General features: G+C 43.7%; 1 protein-coding gene across 8 annotated transcripts in view; it reads right to left on the minus strand.

Annotated features, from left to right (window-relative positions):
• ARHGAP22 (Rho GTPase activating protein 22) overlaps positions 1–13,987 on the minus strand; it is a 161,000-nt gene that overhangs the window by 13,218 nt on the left and 133,795 nt on the right. For all 8 annotated transcript variants that reach the window (XM_074591170.1, XM_074591168.1, XM_074591171.1 and 5 more), the window contains 3 exons: positions 9,511–9,718; positions 5,327–5,459; positions 560–633 (listed from right to left, as the gene is read on the minus strand). In XM_074591170.1, the coding sequence (XP_074447271.1) occupies positions 560–633; positions 5,327–5,459; positions 9,511–9,718 (415 nt within the window). The remainder of the gene's footprint in view (positions 1–559; positions 634–5,326; positions 5,460–9,510; positions 9,719–13,987) is intronic.

Consider the following 13,987-nt stretch of genomic DNA (forward strand, 5'->3'; position numbering starts at 1 on the left):
TAGAATACAGCATGAAGTTCACTATGCTGTAACTAGGGTAACAGTTCGTTCCAGCTCCCAAAACACATTCCAGCCCACTTTGCAAAAACTGGGAGAGTCAGCAGAGAGATGAGGGAGACAAGGCTGCAGAGTCCCTGGTACTCCAAGGGGAAGCCACTCCCAACCACACTTCCAAACCCGAGCTGAGGCCAGACTGGCTATTCTGACTGCATCTGCTACTCAGCTTCTGTCATAAGTCTTCCAAGTGTGCAGTACCTGGAAAAAATGTCTTTCTTTACTGGTCTTTAAGTGCTTCTGAAATAAACAATATAATATATTAGTATCATTCATACCTGCTGCCAAGGCTGTGGGTGACAGCAATTTGCTTGGCTGATGCTCTTGGATAAACCAAGAGCTTCCTTCAGGCAGGCTGCATGTTCACCTCCACATTTTTATAGGAGTACTAACTTACACGTAAGTGATGTTTGAATATTCATGCTTTCACAGTAAATTATTTGCATATAAGACTGAACCTCACAAAACTTGGTGACTTTTTCAAGTGTTAATTAATTTCACTTACTTGCATATGTATTTGAGGAGGTTGTAGTTGGCTTGGGGCAAATTCTTCACCTGTTTAACCAGTTCCTGGGTACCCTGAGGGACAGGAAAAACAAGAAGGAGGGCTATTAATATAAATGATGCAAAGCAGAGGTGACTTTCTTTGGTACTACAAAGTCCTCTTTCCAGAATCAAACCGTAAACAACAGGTAATAGCACCAGCAGGCTTTGCTTTAAAGAAGTCATCCAGTGTGTTGTGCCTTACCAAAATCACAGTCTCCAGAACCTGATTCAGGTCTCAAAATCAGTGGAAATCCTCCTGTCAGCTTTAACGGTTGATGAGAAGCCTTCAATTAGCGAGGCCTGCTAGTCTTCAAAGTCTGCCCACTGGCATTGGTATAGATGTATCAGCAAACGTGCCTTTTCAGCACCTGGCCTGTTTGAAACTTTGAGACATTGAGTGTAGTATAAACTGCTCAACTGTATATAGTTATATACTATATATATAGTATATAATGCTCAACTGAGCAGAGTTTTTTCTTAAAAAAGCTAAACAACATTCCAATTCAACTACCTCCTTTTTAATTACTTACTTCCATTTGCAGTCATTATGAGCTGTGACATACTTCCTCATAAAATTTCTGTCTTTACATTAAAATGTAAGATGAGACATCCGCTGGAGGAATGACTTAAAACCCTGAAGCTACTTAAATCGTCTAATGAAAAACTCTGACTCAGAAAGCTATTGTCCTTCCACAGTCCAAAGCATCATTTGCTTGTTCCTGTTAATGCTGCAGTTGCCCTGGAGTTTTGCTTATTTTTTGAGACAACTAAACCTTTTGTGGCAAAACAGATACCCAAGCACATTTGGGAAGAGTGATAGCTGCTAATTAATGATGGAGAAATTCCAGAAGCAGCTGGTTCCTAGCCAAAGTAGTGCAAGTTGGACATTCATTTCAAAACTTCCTCGATTTATTAAGCACTGTTAGGGAGGGGATTCTGTTGGCCAGGCTCTTGCAAGACCTTCCTGATTTCTCTGGTCCAGACAAGTCAGAAAGATCCAGAAACCAGTCTGTATTCCTGCCTCCATCCTTAAAGTCCTGAATGTATAGACACTTTTTTGTTTTGTATGTCCCAGCACAAAAGCAGTCCTGTAATAAAAACCTGAAACTTAAAAAAGAATTCTTAAAAACAGTAAGCCTTTTTTAATTCCTTTAAAATTATGCTGGTTTAACAGTGACAACCATGGAAACACCAATAAAAGACCAGTCACTTCTGAAAATCTCAATCTTCTTTTCTTAAACTTCTGAAAACATTTGCATCAAGGACAGCTGCTACGGATGTGAAGGTTAAGGTCAGTTGTTCAGGTCACACAGCTTTCAAATGAGGAGTTTGAACCGGAAATAGGTGAGCTAACAGACCTAATTCCTCTTGAATTTTGCTCTGTAACCCACTTTATTTCAAATACAGCTATCAGGATGGTATTTGGCACTGTATTCCAAGTGCTCTGAATTCAAATACCATGGCCCCACTGGATGCAAGAGTGGGCTTTGGAACAGAAACTGCAGGCAGTTGTGAACAGCTGGAAACATAATCTAAAGGTACAAGATGTTACCTGAAAGAAAAAACAGTTCTAAACATTTATCATCCATGCTCTGTCATGAGGAATCACAAACGTGGTGTTACACAGAGTACCTTCATATTTGCCAAGGTACAAACACTTGCCAGGTTAAAAAAAGCTTTCTCTCCTGCTGCGGCATTTTTCAGCTCTGCCACAGATTTGTACCCACCAACCACCTGACCAACAGATGGCAGAAGGCTGAGCCTTGTAACACCACAGCAAAAGTGCAAAGGAAAATACAAGCTAGAAATGTGAGCTGTGTTATTAACAAATAGCACTGATCATGTTTCTGGCTGCAGCCTAGCCAGCAATAGAGGCGCTGCATGTCATTTATCATGGTATTTTGCAATAATAACTCTTACCTCCTTGAAAATGCTGCGTGTCTAATTTACCACAGATGCATACTTTCCCAGGAGTGATCCCAAAATCAAGGATTTTGCAAAGCATATAATAGATCAGCATCAATTTGGAACTTCTAGTTGGGCTGGAAAACTAGCAATGCTTCAGATGTTCACCCAAATTCAGATCCCTCTTTAAAAATTCAAAGCCACATGCTTAGCCCACAGAACTGCCATGTGCATCTCTAGCGTACAGGCAGCAGTGAAGGCTAAAATACTACCATGTCAACACATCTCAGACTCAAATTAGTCTTTAGAGATTTGAAGAACTTTCAATTACTCTTATTCTAAAATTGTTTTTCATTTTCAATCTCTCCTCCCAACCAGTTGGGATCAGAATCAAATCTTGTTTAACAGTTCAGTCCTGCTGAGATACCTGGAGGCCTCAGTACAACTCAAGGCCTCTGTTACCTCTCTGTTTGCATTCCAACACCAGTGAATAGCTGAGTGCAGAATGAACAGCAATCCGAATGAAAAATGGAAAGCTTAGGGCAGTGTGGGAGATGGGGATTAGGCCAAGCTAACATCATAATAATTCCTATCTATGGTCACAATGTAGCAGCATAAGGTGCCGACAATTTTATCTGAACGGCTATTTTGCCTTAAGTAATTCTGTTTTTATTGGAAGGGTGGCTGTACAAAACTAGAGAAAATGATATTTTGAGTCCAAAAGTCTCATTCAAAACTTCCAAGTGAAAAATGAAAACAAAACACTACTTCAAATTAAAACAATAGATTGCACATTGTTTCCGAATACTTTTTCAAAATGAAACATTTGATTTTGAAATTCCCTCCTTATCATTTTGTGCTAAAAGATTATGGTTTGAATGAAACCACATTTTTGAGCAGGGGGATTTTCCACGTGGGAGGCGAGTCAGGCCCTACAGGCTGGGTATGACTTTGTGCTGCATTCTGTTCCACGTGCTGCTGTGCACGTACAGCCTCTCCACCCTTGGTGTGCACGCTCCACCCTCCATTCTGAAAAAGTAAAAAGCCCTTTTCGAGGTTCCAGACTTCCCTGACAAAAGAAAATAGTTATGTTTACAACAGCAGCTTAACAAGACAACTTTGTACTATCAGCAGTACCGTATTTTGTAAGCTTTCATTTTTGCTATCTAGTGCTCCTTAGTGCCTTTCTAATCCAAAGAGAATACGGCACTACAAGTCATTTGAGTCTGGCCTTGCTCCCACAAAACCAACGCAGATGTTGCTTCGCAAAATGCTGCAGCCTGTGCAGGCAAAATCAGGCAAACTACGTAGTTAATAAGCTGAACAGTGATATAGAATTATGTTTGCCCAACTTGGCAGTGTCTCTGCTCTTGTGCAATAGTGCTTAATGGATCCAAAGCTTCCCAGTCTGCACATCTTACGACCAAAATGAAACCAGCCCCACTGCCGCCTTAGAAATGCTGCCGTTTCTTGTGAAATCAAACATCGCGCTGTCTGTTACACAGCACCTTGCAGAGATGCCCGAGTTGACTGAGGATAAGGCAGAAAATGAGCCTATTTTAGAGCTAGTAGACACATACCTGTACCTATTAAAAGACAACACTAGTGCACTGACACACAGACGTGGCAGTGTCCAGGATGCAAATGCATAACCATGTGTGGTAACGTGCTGTGTCATGCACAGAAAATTGCTTTCTCAGAGTTGGCTACAGGATACACGATGTGAGTACAGATAGTAGCAAACTTGCCTTTTATCCGTAAAAAAATGACATTACTAGATACGCTACCCTTGATGCATGCAAACAAGCACCTTCCTATGGCCATCATGAAGGAACGAATCTCCCCAGAGCCCTCTGCCACTTGAACTAAAGATGAACCCCAGACTCTCAGTAAAGAACAGTTTTTACAATCCCCACCACAGACAAAGATGTGAGCACGCTCTTGAGGCCACACACAGAAAAAGAACAGAACTGTGGACTGTGACTTACAAGCCCTCAGGCCTTTGCTTCTTTAGCTGCCACTAGTAACAACCCTTACAGCTTCTTTAAACCTCTGTTTTAGAAGGTGGCACAGTTCCACCCATATTAGACCAGATCCAACGTGCCTTTTCAGTCAGCAAAGAGCTCAGGCATCACCACAAGAGGAACAATATGGATGAAACAGATCAATTAATCATATTGTAAATTATCCTGCTCCTCCCAAGCAGTGAATCAAAATTTCCATGATTGCCACAGACTTGGAGGCTTTTGTCAGCCCCTTCCCTTGCCTGGAAACCAAAGAGACGAACATCATAAGAAGGTTCTGGCAAAGTATTCATAGCATTAGTTCTCCCATTTGGGGATAATACCGTAGCCTGCCCTTTTGTAGTGTCTTTTGTCTATGAAATACAGAGACCATTGCACTGATCAACGTTTCATCAACCAAAAACTTTGGAAAGCAGAGGTGCTGTTCTGATACATGAAACTGAAAACACAGAAAAAGGGAGTGACTTCACACAGCTTGTTAACGAATCAACAGCAAGGCTGGGAAAGGAACCCAGATCTCCTACCTTGCATCTTTTGCTGATTAAGCTAAGGAACAGCTTTGTTCAGAAGAAAGAAGCATGAGGCTACAAGACTGACTTAAAAAAAGCTCCTGCTTCAAGCAGGAGTCTGTGCTATTAATGCCCAATTCACAGCTTCAGGAAAATTCAGGGGAAGGTTCCCGAGAACTTTACTGATTTTAAATCAAGACTGAAGAGTGATGAGAAGAAAGCTGTACTACATTGAGTCTTGGGAACAATCTTCGAGGTAGAAGGAGGCAGATTAGAAGGATCACTGACCTCTCCCTCATCTTTTGAGAGTAGCTGTCCGCAAGAAAGAAAGTCTTCATATTTGGCAAAGGGGATGACAGGCTCTGGCAGCTCTCGAAGGTAAAGCTTCAGGAGGGACGCCACAGTGTGAACATCTGTGTTGCTGCAATAGAGAAGAGGGAAGGAAATTTAGAAACTCACACTACCCCAAAAGCTTGATGCCTTTTTTGGGGGGTGCACCGAGGTCCCTCTTCTTAGGGACAGGGACAAAGTGGGCACGTGGAAGGAAGCTGTACTGCCACACGTTTGTAGGGCAGAAGGATCTACCTGGGAACAAGGGAAATCTCCCATTTTGTCAAGGTATAAAGGCATCTCAGGCTATACAGGCAGTGGAAGGGCTATGCCCATGATACTGCTTAAGATAGGGTGGTGCTGTTGTTCCTCAGACAATGTGGATCAGGAATGTGTGCAATATGGTCCAGGCAAGTCCATCATGATCATGTTGCACTGACAAGATTGCTCTGCATCCTCACACAATCAAACATAACCTCTGGTCCTCTCACTGATCCCTCCTGCCTAATACTCTCCCCACTCAGCACCCACCTGCGTCTGACGGACCAGGCTCACAAGTGTCCTGGATCAATCATTCAGAAAAAAATGGAGGAAGCTGTATTTCCTCTAGGCCCTCTATTGCAATTTGGCAGGGCTGCCCAGCCTGTGGGTCACATATCCTCCCCCAGGCTAGGGTATCTGGCATTTCCTAGCCCATCTTTTTATGCTGGGATATCAGCTTTTCTTTTCTCTCCCGCTCCAGGAACTTCTTTTTCCTCTTCTCTCTCCTTTGCTTTAAGTTGGGGTTCAGGTGTCAGATCCCATGACATGAAGACGCACCTATTCTTCCCTTTCCATTTCCTATCCAGCTTTTGATGTATGGCGATACCTGTCCCTCATTCCAAGTCTCCTGTGGTACAACTTTGCTAATTTTGCAGATGACCTCCTCAAAGGTTTCAGCCGTTGGAAGTCTAAACAGATTCTGTCACTAGCTACCCACCATTGCCCTGACAGTCTTTAAAGAACTCCAAGAAAACCACACCAGTAACCAGAGCTTCAAATCCTCACCTCTACCTAAAAGGTGAATCTCTTCTGCTTAGTATGTTTTTAAGCATTTTTGGAACACACAGCTAAAATGAAACTGGAAAAATTACAATAGGAAGCTGCCAGCAGCTACCACTTGCTGTTAATCCCGATAATGCTACTCCTATCATATTTGAGCTCCATATCATCTCCATCATATTTGAGAATACCAGTTTCACATAGTGGGTTTCTTCAGTTGATTATGAATGCTCTTCTTTTTTAGCGTGGAGTTTCAGGCATGGGTGGTGGATCTGACTATCACTCAGAAGCAGAGCCCAGGCTACAGGTTCAGGTCTGCTGGCTGCGGTTATCGTTTCATCCACAAGGCCGTGTGAAATCCAGCCAAACTTTCAGCCGCATGGAAGTGCAATAGGAGCAGGCTGTTGGAGGTACTTCCAAAACAGCAACATCTGACCTTTCATAAGAATATATATATGCATTTAAAAGCCAAATTGGAAAAGCAAGTCTTTTAAGAATAAATATTTTAATTATCAGTCATCGCACAGACCCAATACACCACGGAGCAGGCAGGCTCCAGCATTTGCAAGATCACTGTAGATACAAAAAGACGTCTAAAAGCACTGACTGCAACTAGGAAGAAAATGATATTCCTTTCACTGCACCTGATTTGGAAACAAGCATATGGATTTCACATGTGCAGAAAATATTTGCCGCTGCCTAGGCATCCTAGGCCATACATGGAGAGTTTTAGTTGCACACAGAGAAAATTATGCTGGCTAGGAAGAGAAGCATTTCACTGTGACTATAGATGCAGTGGACATGGTGGAATGAGCAAAAGGCAATGACTGGAAGACCCTCTATTGTCACACTACTCACATACCCCTAGGCTTGCCTCCTTTAACTCTGTACTGAACCTTCAGTTATCACATTTCACATCAACTACCCAAAAGGCAGGCATTCCTTCATGGAGATCTTTACTGCCTCTGCTAAAGGTGAGACTTAGCACTGATCTATTTAGCCAGTGCAAATGCCTATGGAAATAAAGGTGCTTTCTCCTTTAAAAATGCTGGGGGCGAGCTCGGTTTATCTTCATGACAATGAAGTTAGTATGGATTAGACTAAGGTAAAACATGAAAGTGAAACTGTCATTCCTAATTAATTCCTTGCGCAGATACTCCTGTTCCAGAATATAAGCATTTTCCAGAATAACCTTGTTCACTTCATGAACGAAGATGATCCTAATTCCAAACTAGAACATGCAGACATTCATTAAAAATACAAAGATTTAGTTTACGAAAAGATGAAGTGAGACAATTTGATGATTTCAAACTTTATTTTTTCATGAAAATATCTCTAAATATTTGACACTTCTATTTAGGGACCAAATACTGACTGTGGTTAAGAATCAAAGAGAGGAGGATGGGTGGTCTGGGAAGCTGAGAGGAGGGAAGAATTAGAAGAATGTTCCAAATAAACTCTAAGGATATTCTTCCTAGGATGAGACCAAACACTGTGCTACCCATGCAGGAGGGTGCTAGCTCCTCCTGCAGCAGTAGTCAAGCATGCTATTGGCAATGTCAAGACTGGCTGCAGGTACAGGGGAAGTGATTCCCTGGGTTAACGTGCTGTCGATATACCAGATGCTGCCTGCATCACCTGGGAAAGCGGTGCTAGTGAGTTCCAGCAAGAAATGGAGCCAGGTCTCCAAGTCAAGATCCCGGATCTGATCCCACTTCTGGACCTGTGATAGAGATTCGGCTAGCTCTACACAACGGCCTTGGATCCAAATATCCCTGAGAGTTCAAGGTCTCTGTTAGGGTCAAGGCCCATTTCTCAAAGCACTGTTTAGGTTAGCATAATGTTGACCTTCACATCTGGAAATGTTAGTTACAGAGTATGGACAGGATTTGGCTGCAAGGGCCCTGAGAGCAACCATCCTCCTGATGATTTGACTGTCTGGGCTCAGGGCCAATGTAGAGATAGTGCAGCTGAGAGCTGCCCCCCTTCCCTTGCTGACCTTGGATGGAGCACTCTGAGACAGGGCTGACACTCTTCCCGTGGGAGCCGATATTAAGCTGAGCCTCTACTGTTTATCCTGTGTCTGAGCTAAAACTCCCACTGCCACACAGCCATGTCTGTGCCTGGCTACAGACCCTGTCGATCTGGACCTGGAGCCAGACTCACGGACAGATTACTTAGCCTGATCTTGGACCTGCCTCATCACTGTGGACTTGTCTGGTGATCACTGGACTGCGTCACTGCATCTGCCAGCCTTGTTACCACACTTGGCTCCTGGCTCACCTTGCTTTGTGGAACAGCTGGCCCTTGCTTCTCCCTGACATTGGCATGGTCAGCAGGAGAGCTAGCAGCTAGCATGTCTTTGATTTGACCAGGCAAGGACTGATTACATCAACATTTTTATACTGGGAAGAAAAATGCAAAATTGCTATTTTTATTTCAGAAACATTTGACTCCAGTTTTGTTGAAAATCAAAAGATATATTCAGTTTTGAACTAAATGTTCCACCTCAGCTGCTGAAATTATGGAGCAAAAAAAATTCATTTTGGCCAAGAATTCTTCTGGGGTCAGAAAGTGCTTTATTATGACATGCTGACCAATTCTATGCATTGCATGTATAACACAGCCAGCGAAGATGTGTGAGATGGTGGTGACTATTCTGAAACCTGGTGACAGAGGAAGGGGAAGAGCAAGATATTGCCCCTGGGCAGATCCACTGTGATTGCAGCAAGGGAGAATGCAACGTCTGAAAGCAGTAAAACACCTAGGTCACGTCTGTCATATCAATTTCTATGGTGGAATCCCACCAGCTGCTGAGTATGTCACACCCAAATCTAGCAATGCATTTCATTCAACGTGTGCTTACACCGCAGTAGCCTCATCTAGACTAATGGGCTCAATTTCTCCATCTCCTCAAGCACTTATCTGAATGAAGGCCTCCACACCCAACACCATGCAGGAGAAAGCCCCAGCAGCACTTTAAATGAAAAGAACAATAGTGTGGAAAGGACATGTAAACTAGGATAGCCACTGCAAGGTCATTCCTGCCAGATTTTACATGCCACAGATAAACCAGCCTGAATTCGGTGATGTCAACTCACCTGTCAAAAAGGGGCTTCTCTCCACAGTCAAAAGAATCCTGCAGATCTTTGACAAGGTTGGCTTGGCCAGGCATCCGAAAGAGCCCCTCCTCTGTAAGACCTCGCTCCCGAATAAAATCCACACACTGTTCCACCAACAGTGGGGCCAAACGCTGGCCATACTTCCTCTCATACTGTACGGTGTCCTCCAATCGCTGTCCAAAGATCCCTGCCAACAGAAAGCATGAGAGACATCTGGGTGTCAGCTTAAACTCTTCTTGAGCTATCGCTCAGGGCGTACAATGAGGGAAACTTTTCAAATGGAGGAGGTGAACCTGTGTGAAGGTCCAGTTTCTAACAGACTCAGAACAATAAAATTATTTTTGAAACTGAGAATTACATGCTGAGTGATTTATTTTTTTTTCCTGATTAAGAGTGCTTCAAACTATCCTCTACCCTAATCCAGTTTATATCTCATTATACACAAGGAATGTGGGGTTAAGATTATGTTTATGGTTATCCACAGCTGTGCTGAATCTGGATTAAGTAATTATACTTCCATTGCATCTTCTGTCCCAAGAATGCCAAGGCAAAGGCTACACTGACTTTATGGGACACAATTCCTCTCCACGTGCACCCACCTCTTAGCTGTCACACAGTTGCCCTTCAAAAAGCTGTCCCGCCCAACAGGTAGCAATCCCACTAGCAGGGGATTGCTAACATGACAGAATACAGTTGTCAACATTAAAATTGGCTATTGTGAAAATCCCCAACTACCCTGCAAGCTTTGCATTTCTATTTCTTTTCCTTTAATTAAAATTGCTGGAGTAAAATGCATGCAAAATATATTGCCCTTCCTACTAAAATGTGTGTGCTGTACTTCTTGCACCTTGAAAATATCGGAAGCACCAGATACTCTAAAAACAGATTGGCCTAGGTAGTTCTTAAGTCAGATCTTCTGTAGGCATACATCACCACGTATGAAGCACTGCCTTTCTGTTTGGGGAAACTGGAGTTCCTGGTCAACACCAGCTGCTGAATGCCACTATTGGCACCAGATCTTTTCAACAACACAGAAGAGGCCCAGACTGTAAGACCCGGAGGTCTTAGTTCAATCTCAGCCACCAACAAACTGCTCCATCTAAAAGGACAGCCACTGAGTTGTGTTCTGAAACCATAATTCTAGCACCCTACAAGGTGTGGTGGAGTCAGGGAGGACAGCATCCAGGTTAACTATATTTCAGTCACAAGAATTCAGTAAATGAGAGAATCCCAGAACCTACTCAATTTCAGATCAGACCTGAGCACAGTAGATAGGAAATTCTACTCAAATATTTCTCAAAGCAACAGGAAGCTTTCTGCTCATATCAAGGAGCTTTAGATCATGTGTTCAGCACTCAGTTAATCCTGCAGGTCTGAAAAAAACAGCAGCATGCAATATTGGAGTTATGCTGTGTTCGCAACCAACAGCCAGAAGCAGTGTTTAATTGATGCATGCATGTGCTTATACCAGGCCAGGGAAATTGGTAGTTTCTTAAGGCTCTACTTACCTTCCTGCTAGTAACCACATTTTCCATTTTTATTTTAGTGCTATATTCACGGGAGGCTGATAACTCCTGACAGGAAGTTTCCTAACCACCATTCACTGTCCGTCATGGGAGACATCATGTCAAACCGTACCTGCTTTCTATATTCAGTCCAACCCTGCTGAATCCTCAGTGAAACAAACCTTTCACTGTCAGTTTCAACTCCCTGAATGAAACATGCAAGAAGGATCCTAGAGTCCAATTTCCTTTCCCTGCCAGTTTGTTATACATCAGAAGACAGAAACCTTCCATACACCCCAGCCTACACAACTGCATTACAGTATCAGAGCTGGAGGGCTATGAAGAGTCTCCAAGGAAATTCCCTCCTTATCCTGGCAGGAGGGCATGCCCTGGAGCATGGGAGTCACTTATCTCTATCACTGTAAATATTGGTTTTGTTGCAGAGTAAAGGTTTTACTAGTTCTCATTTCTAATCTGTTTGAATTTTCACTGAGATGAGTGTCTCTGAAGTTAAGTTCTAGGACAGGGAACCTCTTCCTGCTTTTGCTCAGGTTGGTTTGTAGTCTCATCATGTAACCCCTGCTGTCATGATGGGGCACAGCAGAACCGTTTGGTACGTGGGGCTCAGCATTGTCCAAGAGTTTCCAGAGCACCTACAGAGGGTTGGCAGCCATGAAAGCACAACCTTTTCAGCCCCGTTTCTCAGATAACTTCCAAATCCAGATCACAGCTGGAAAAGTGAAGTCTCCATGGCCTGTTCATCTCTCAGCCTCCCTGCTGATTCTGCTCAACATTGCATATCATAGTAAATACACACAGGAATGATCCAAGTAACAAGAGTTGCAAGCTACAGCGCAAGCCCCTCAGCTGTGAAAAGCACGTGTCCTGTCAAACCTCCCTCATGCTATTCCGCTAGTGATCATTTCTCCCTCTGACCTGAATGTTTGATCCTGGGCCACTGGACAATGCAAACCAAGGTCCTTCAGCATTAGGTTTGGGCCCAGACCCCGAGCTGTGCACCTTAGAGACAAAAAACTCCATATCCTAACATCAATCTCTGAGCCAGGCTTCCTCCCACCAGACCCATCTACTTCCTTAAAATGATACATGGTATTCATTCTTCTAGATGCAAGACATGTAGGTTTAGGGAGGTCAGGCTGCGGTAGATGTCAGGGCAATTACAGGATAATAGCCCTGTTTTCTCAAATCTCTACTTGTTGAATCAGCCCTTTTTCCTAGAGGGCCTGTCTAGAGAAGGCTCTGGGAAAGAGGTAAATGCTCTGCATTCCCCAGGTATAGAGCACAGAGATAATGTTTTTCCAGAAGCTCATGTTCTGGTGTTCTAGACTTAACTCAGAGCAAGGACAAAGGCAGTGTCAGACACACACATATACAAGCATACACAGAACAACTGCATGCATAACATAATCTCTACTTGCAGTGTGAAGCTTTGCCTATTTTTCCCTAGCCTTAGCTGCTCTGTGGTCAGCAACATGTTCTAATACATGTCAGGCAACATCAGTTCTTGCCTTTAAAGTCAACTTGGATCACAGCAGCAATAGCTTTCTATAGGTACAATCAACCCCTCAGTGACTCCCAGGTAACAAGTTGACTGCAGCCAAACAGAGACCGCTGACACAGAGGTTAAGGAATGTGATGCTAAGATAACAGATAGAGATAGACCTGCTTTGAGATTCAGAAGGGGCAGCAGATGGAAGTTTCACAAGTGCAGTATTAACATTACTGTGGGTGTCTACTGCAGAACCAGATGCTGGGGACCTTGTCTTTCCCCCTTCTCAGGCATGGAGGTTGGTAACACCTTTTTCTCCTGGATGGAAACAGCAATCTTTGGAGGAAACAAAGGCACTATAATATTCTTCTACTGCAATACTGCTCACCTCCCTCCACACCATTTCAAATGGGTAACAAGAAAAAACAGCCATAAAACCAAGACCGACCTGACTGAGGATGAAGCTGGCCTACCTATCACATGATGAGTAAAAGGAGCTGGCATAAGTGTGGGTTTCTCCTTGTGTGACAGTGTGTGCTGAAGGGCTGCACAGGTGAGATCACATGGCCCTCAAAGGTAATTTCTTTGCAGAGAGAAAGAAAAGACCCTGAAACCATTGACAGAGTGAAAGACTTCTCCCAGCCCAGCTCTCTTGGCTGCCTCCCACATTGGTCTGGCAGCCCCATTCCAGCCCAATTGTAGATCTATGTTTTCTCTTTCCCTGAACCCTAATTTTCCATCGAAGGGATAGAAAAGGTCACCAAGCATTGCACAGACAAAATATTTCGCCAAAGCCAAGTCTGTTGGTAACTGCAGCTGTCCCTTTGCAGCCCAAATTACACTGCAACTCTATGCTTTTTCTTTCTCTCTATCCTAGCTCTATTTTTTTTTTGCTGAGCCATAGACAAGGACCCCTCAAGCCACTGCTCAGAAGAAAGACTGCTCTCAGGCCAAGTCTTTTGGCAGTAAGAGCATTAGGGTTGGGGTTTACAGAAAGAAAGCACAGAGCTGCAGTTACAGTGGGGCTGGAAAATTGGCCTTGGAGAAATCATTCACCTGTGAGATGGCTGTTGAGCTTGTCCATGGCTTAGAAAAGGAAATTATTCTTAGGGTTCAGAGAAGGAGCAAGCTAAGAGCTATCTTTGGAGCGTGGCTGGAAAGGGACTGTCACAGACAAGTTGGAGCTGCTGACAATTCTGGGCTCACAGAAGCCTTCCACTTGGGCATCTGCTGGGGGGCCCTGATGTGAAGCCTACCCTCGGGAAAATTACTGCTAGGACTCTCACAGCTACACTAGCAAGAGACATAGCAGACGCACCTACTTCAGTCTCCCAGGGCCAAACAGGGCAGACTGAGAAGGCGGCGTCCTGCTAGCTCTGTAAAGCTCATCTCACTTCAGCTAGGTCTCAGAAGGGCTTGTACTGAAACCACCGGGATATGA

Source organism: Larus michahellis, chromosome 6 (assembly GCF_964199755.1).
Source record: "Larus michahellis chromosome 6, bLarMic1.1, whole genome shotgun sequence".
Classification (NCBI taxonomy): domain Eukaryota; kingdom Metazoa; phylum Chordata; class Aves; order Charadriiformes; family Laridae; genus Larus; species Larus michahellis.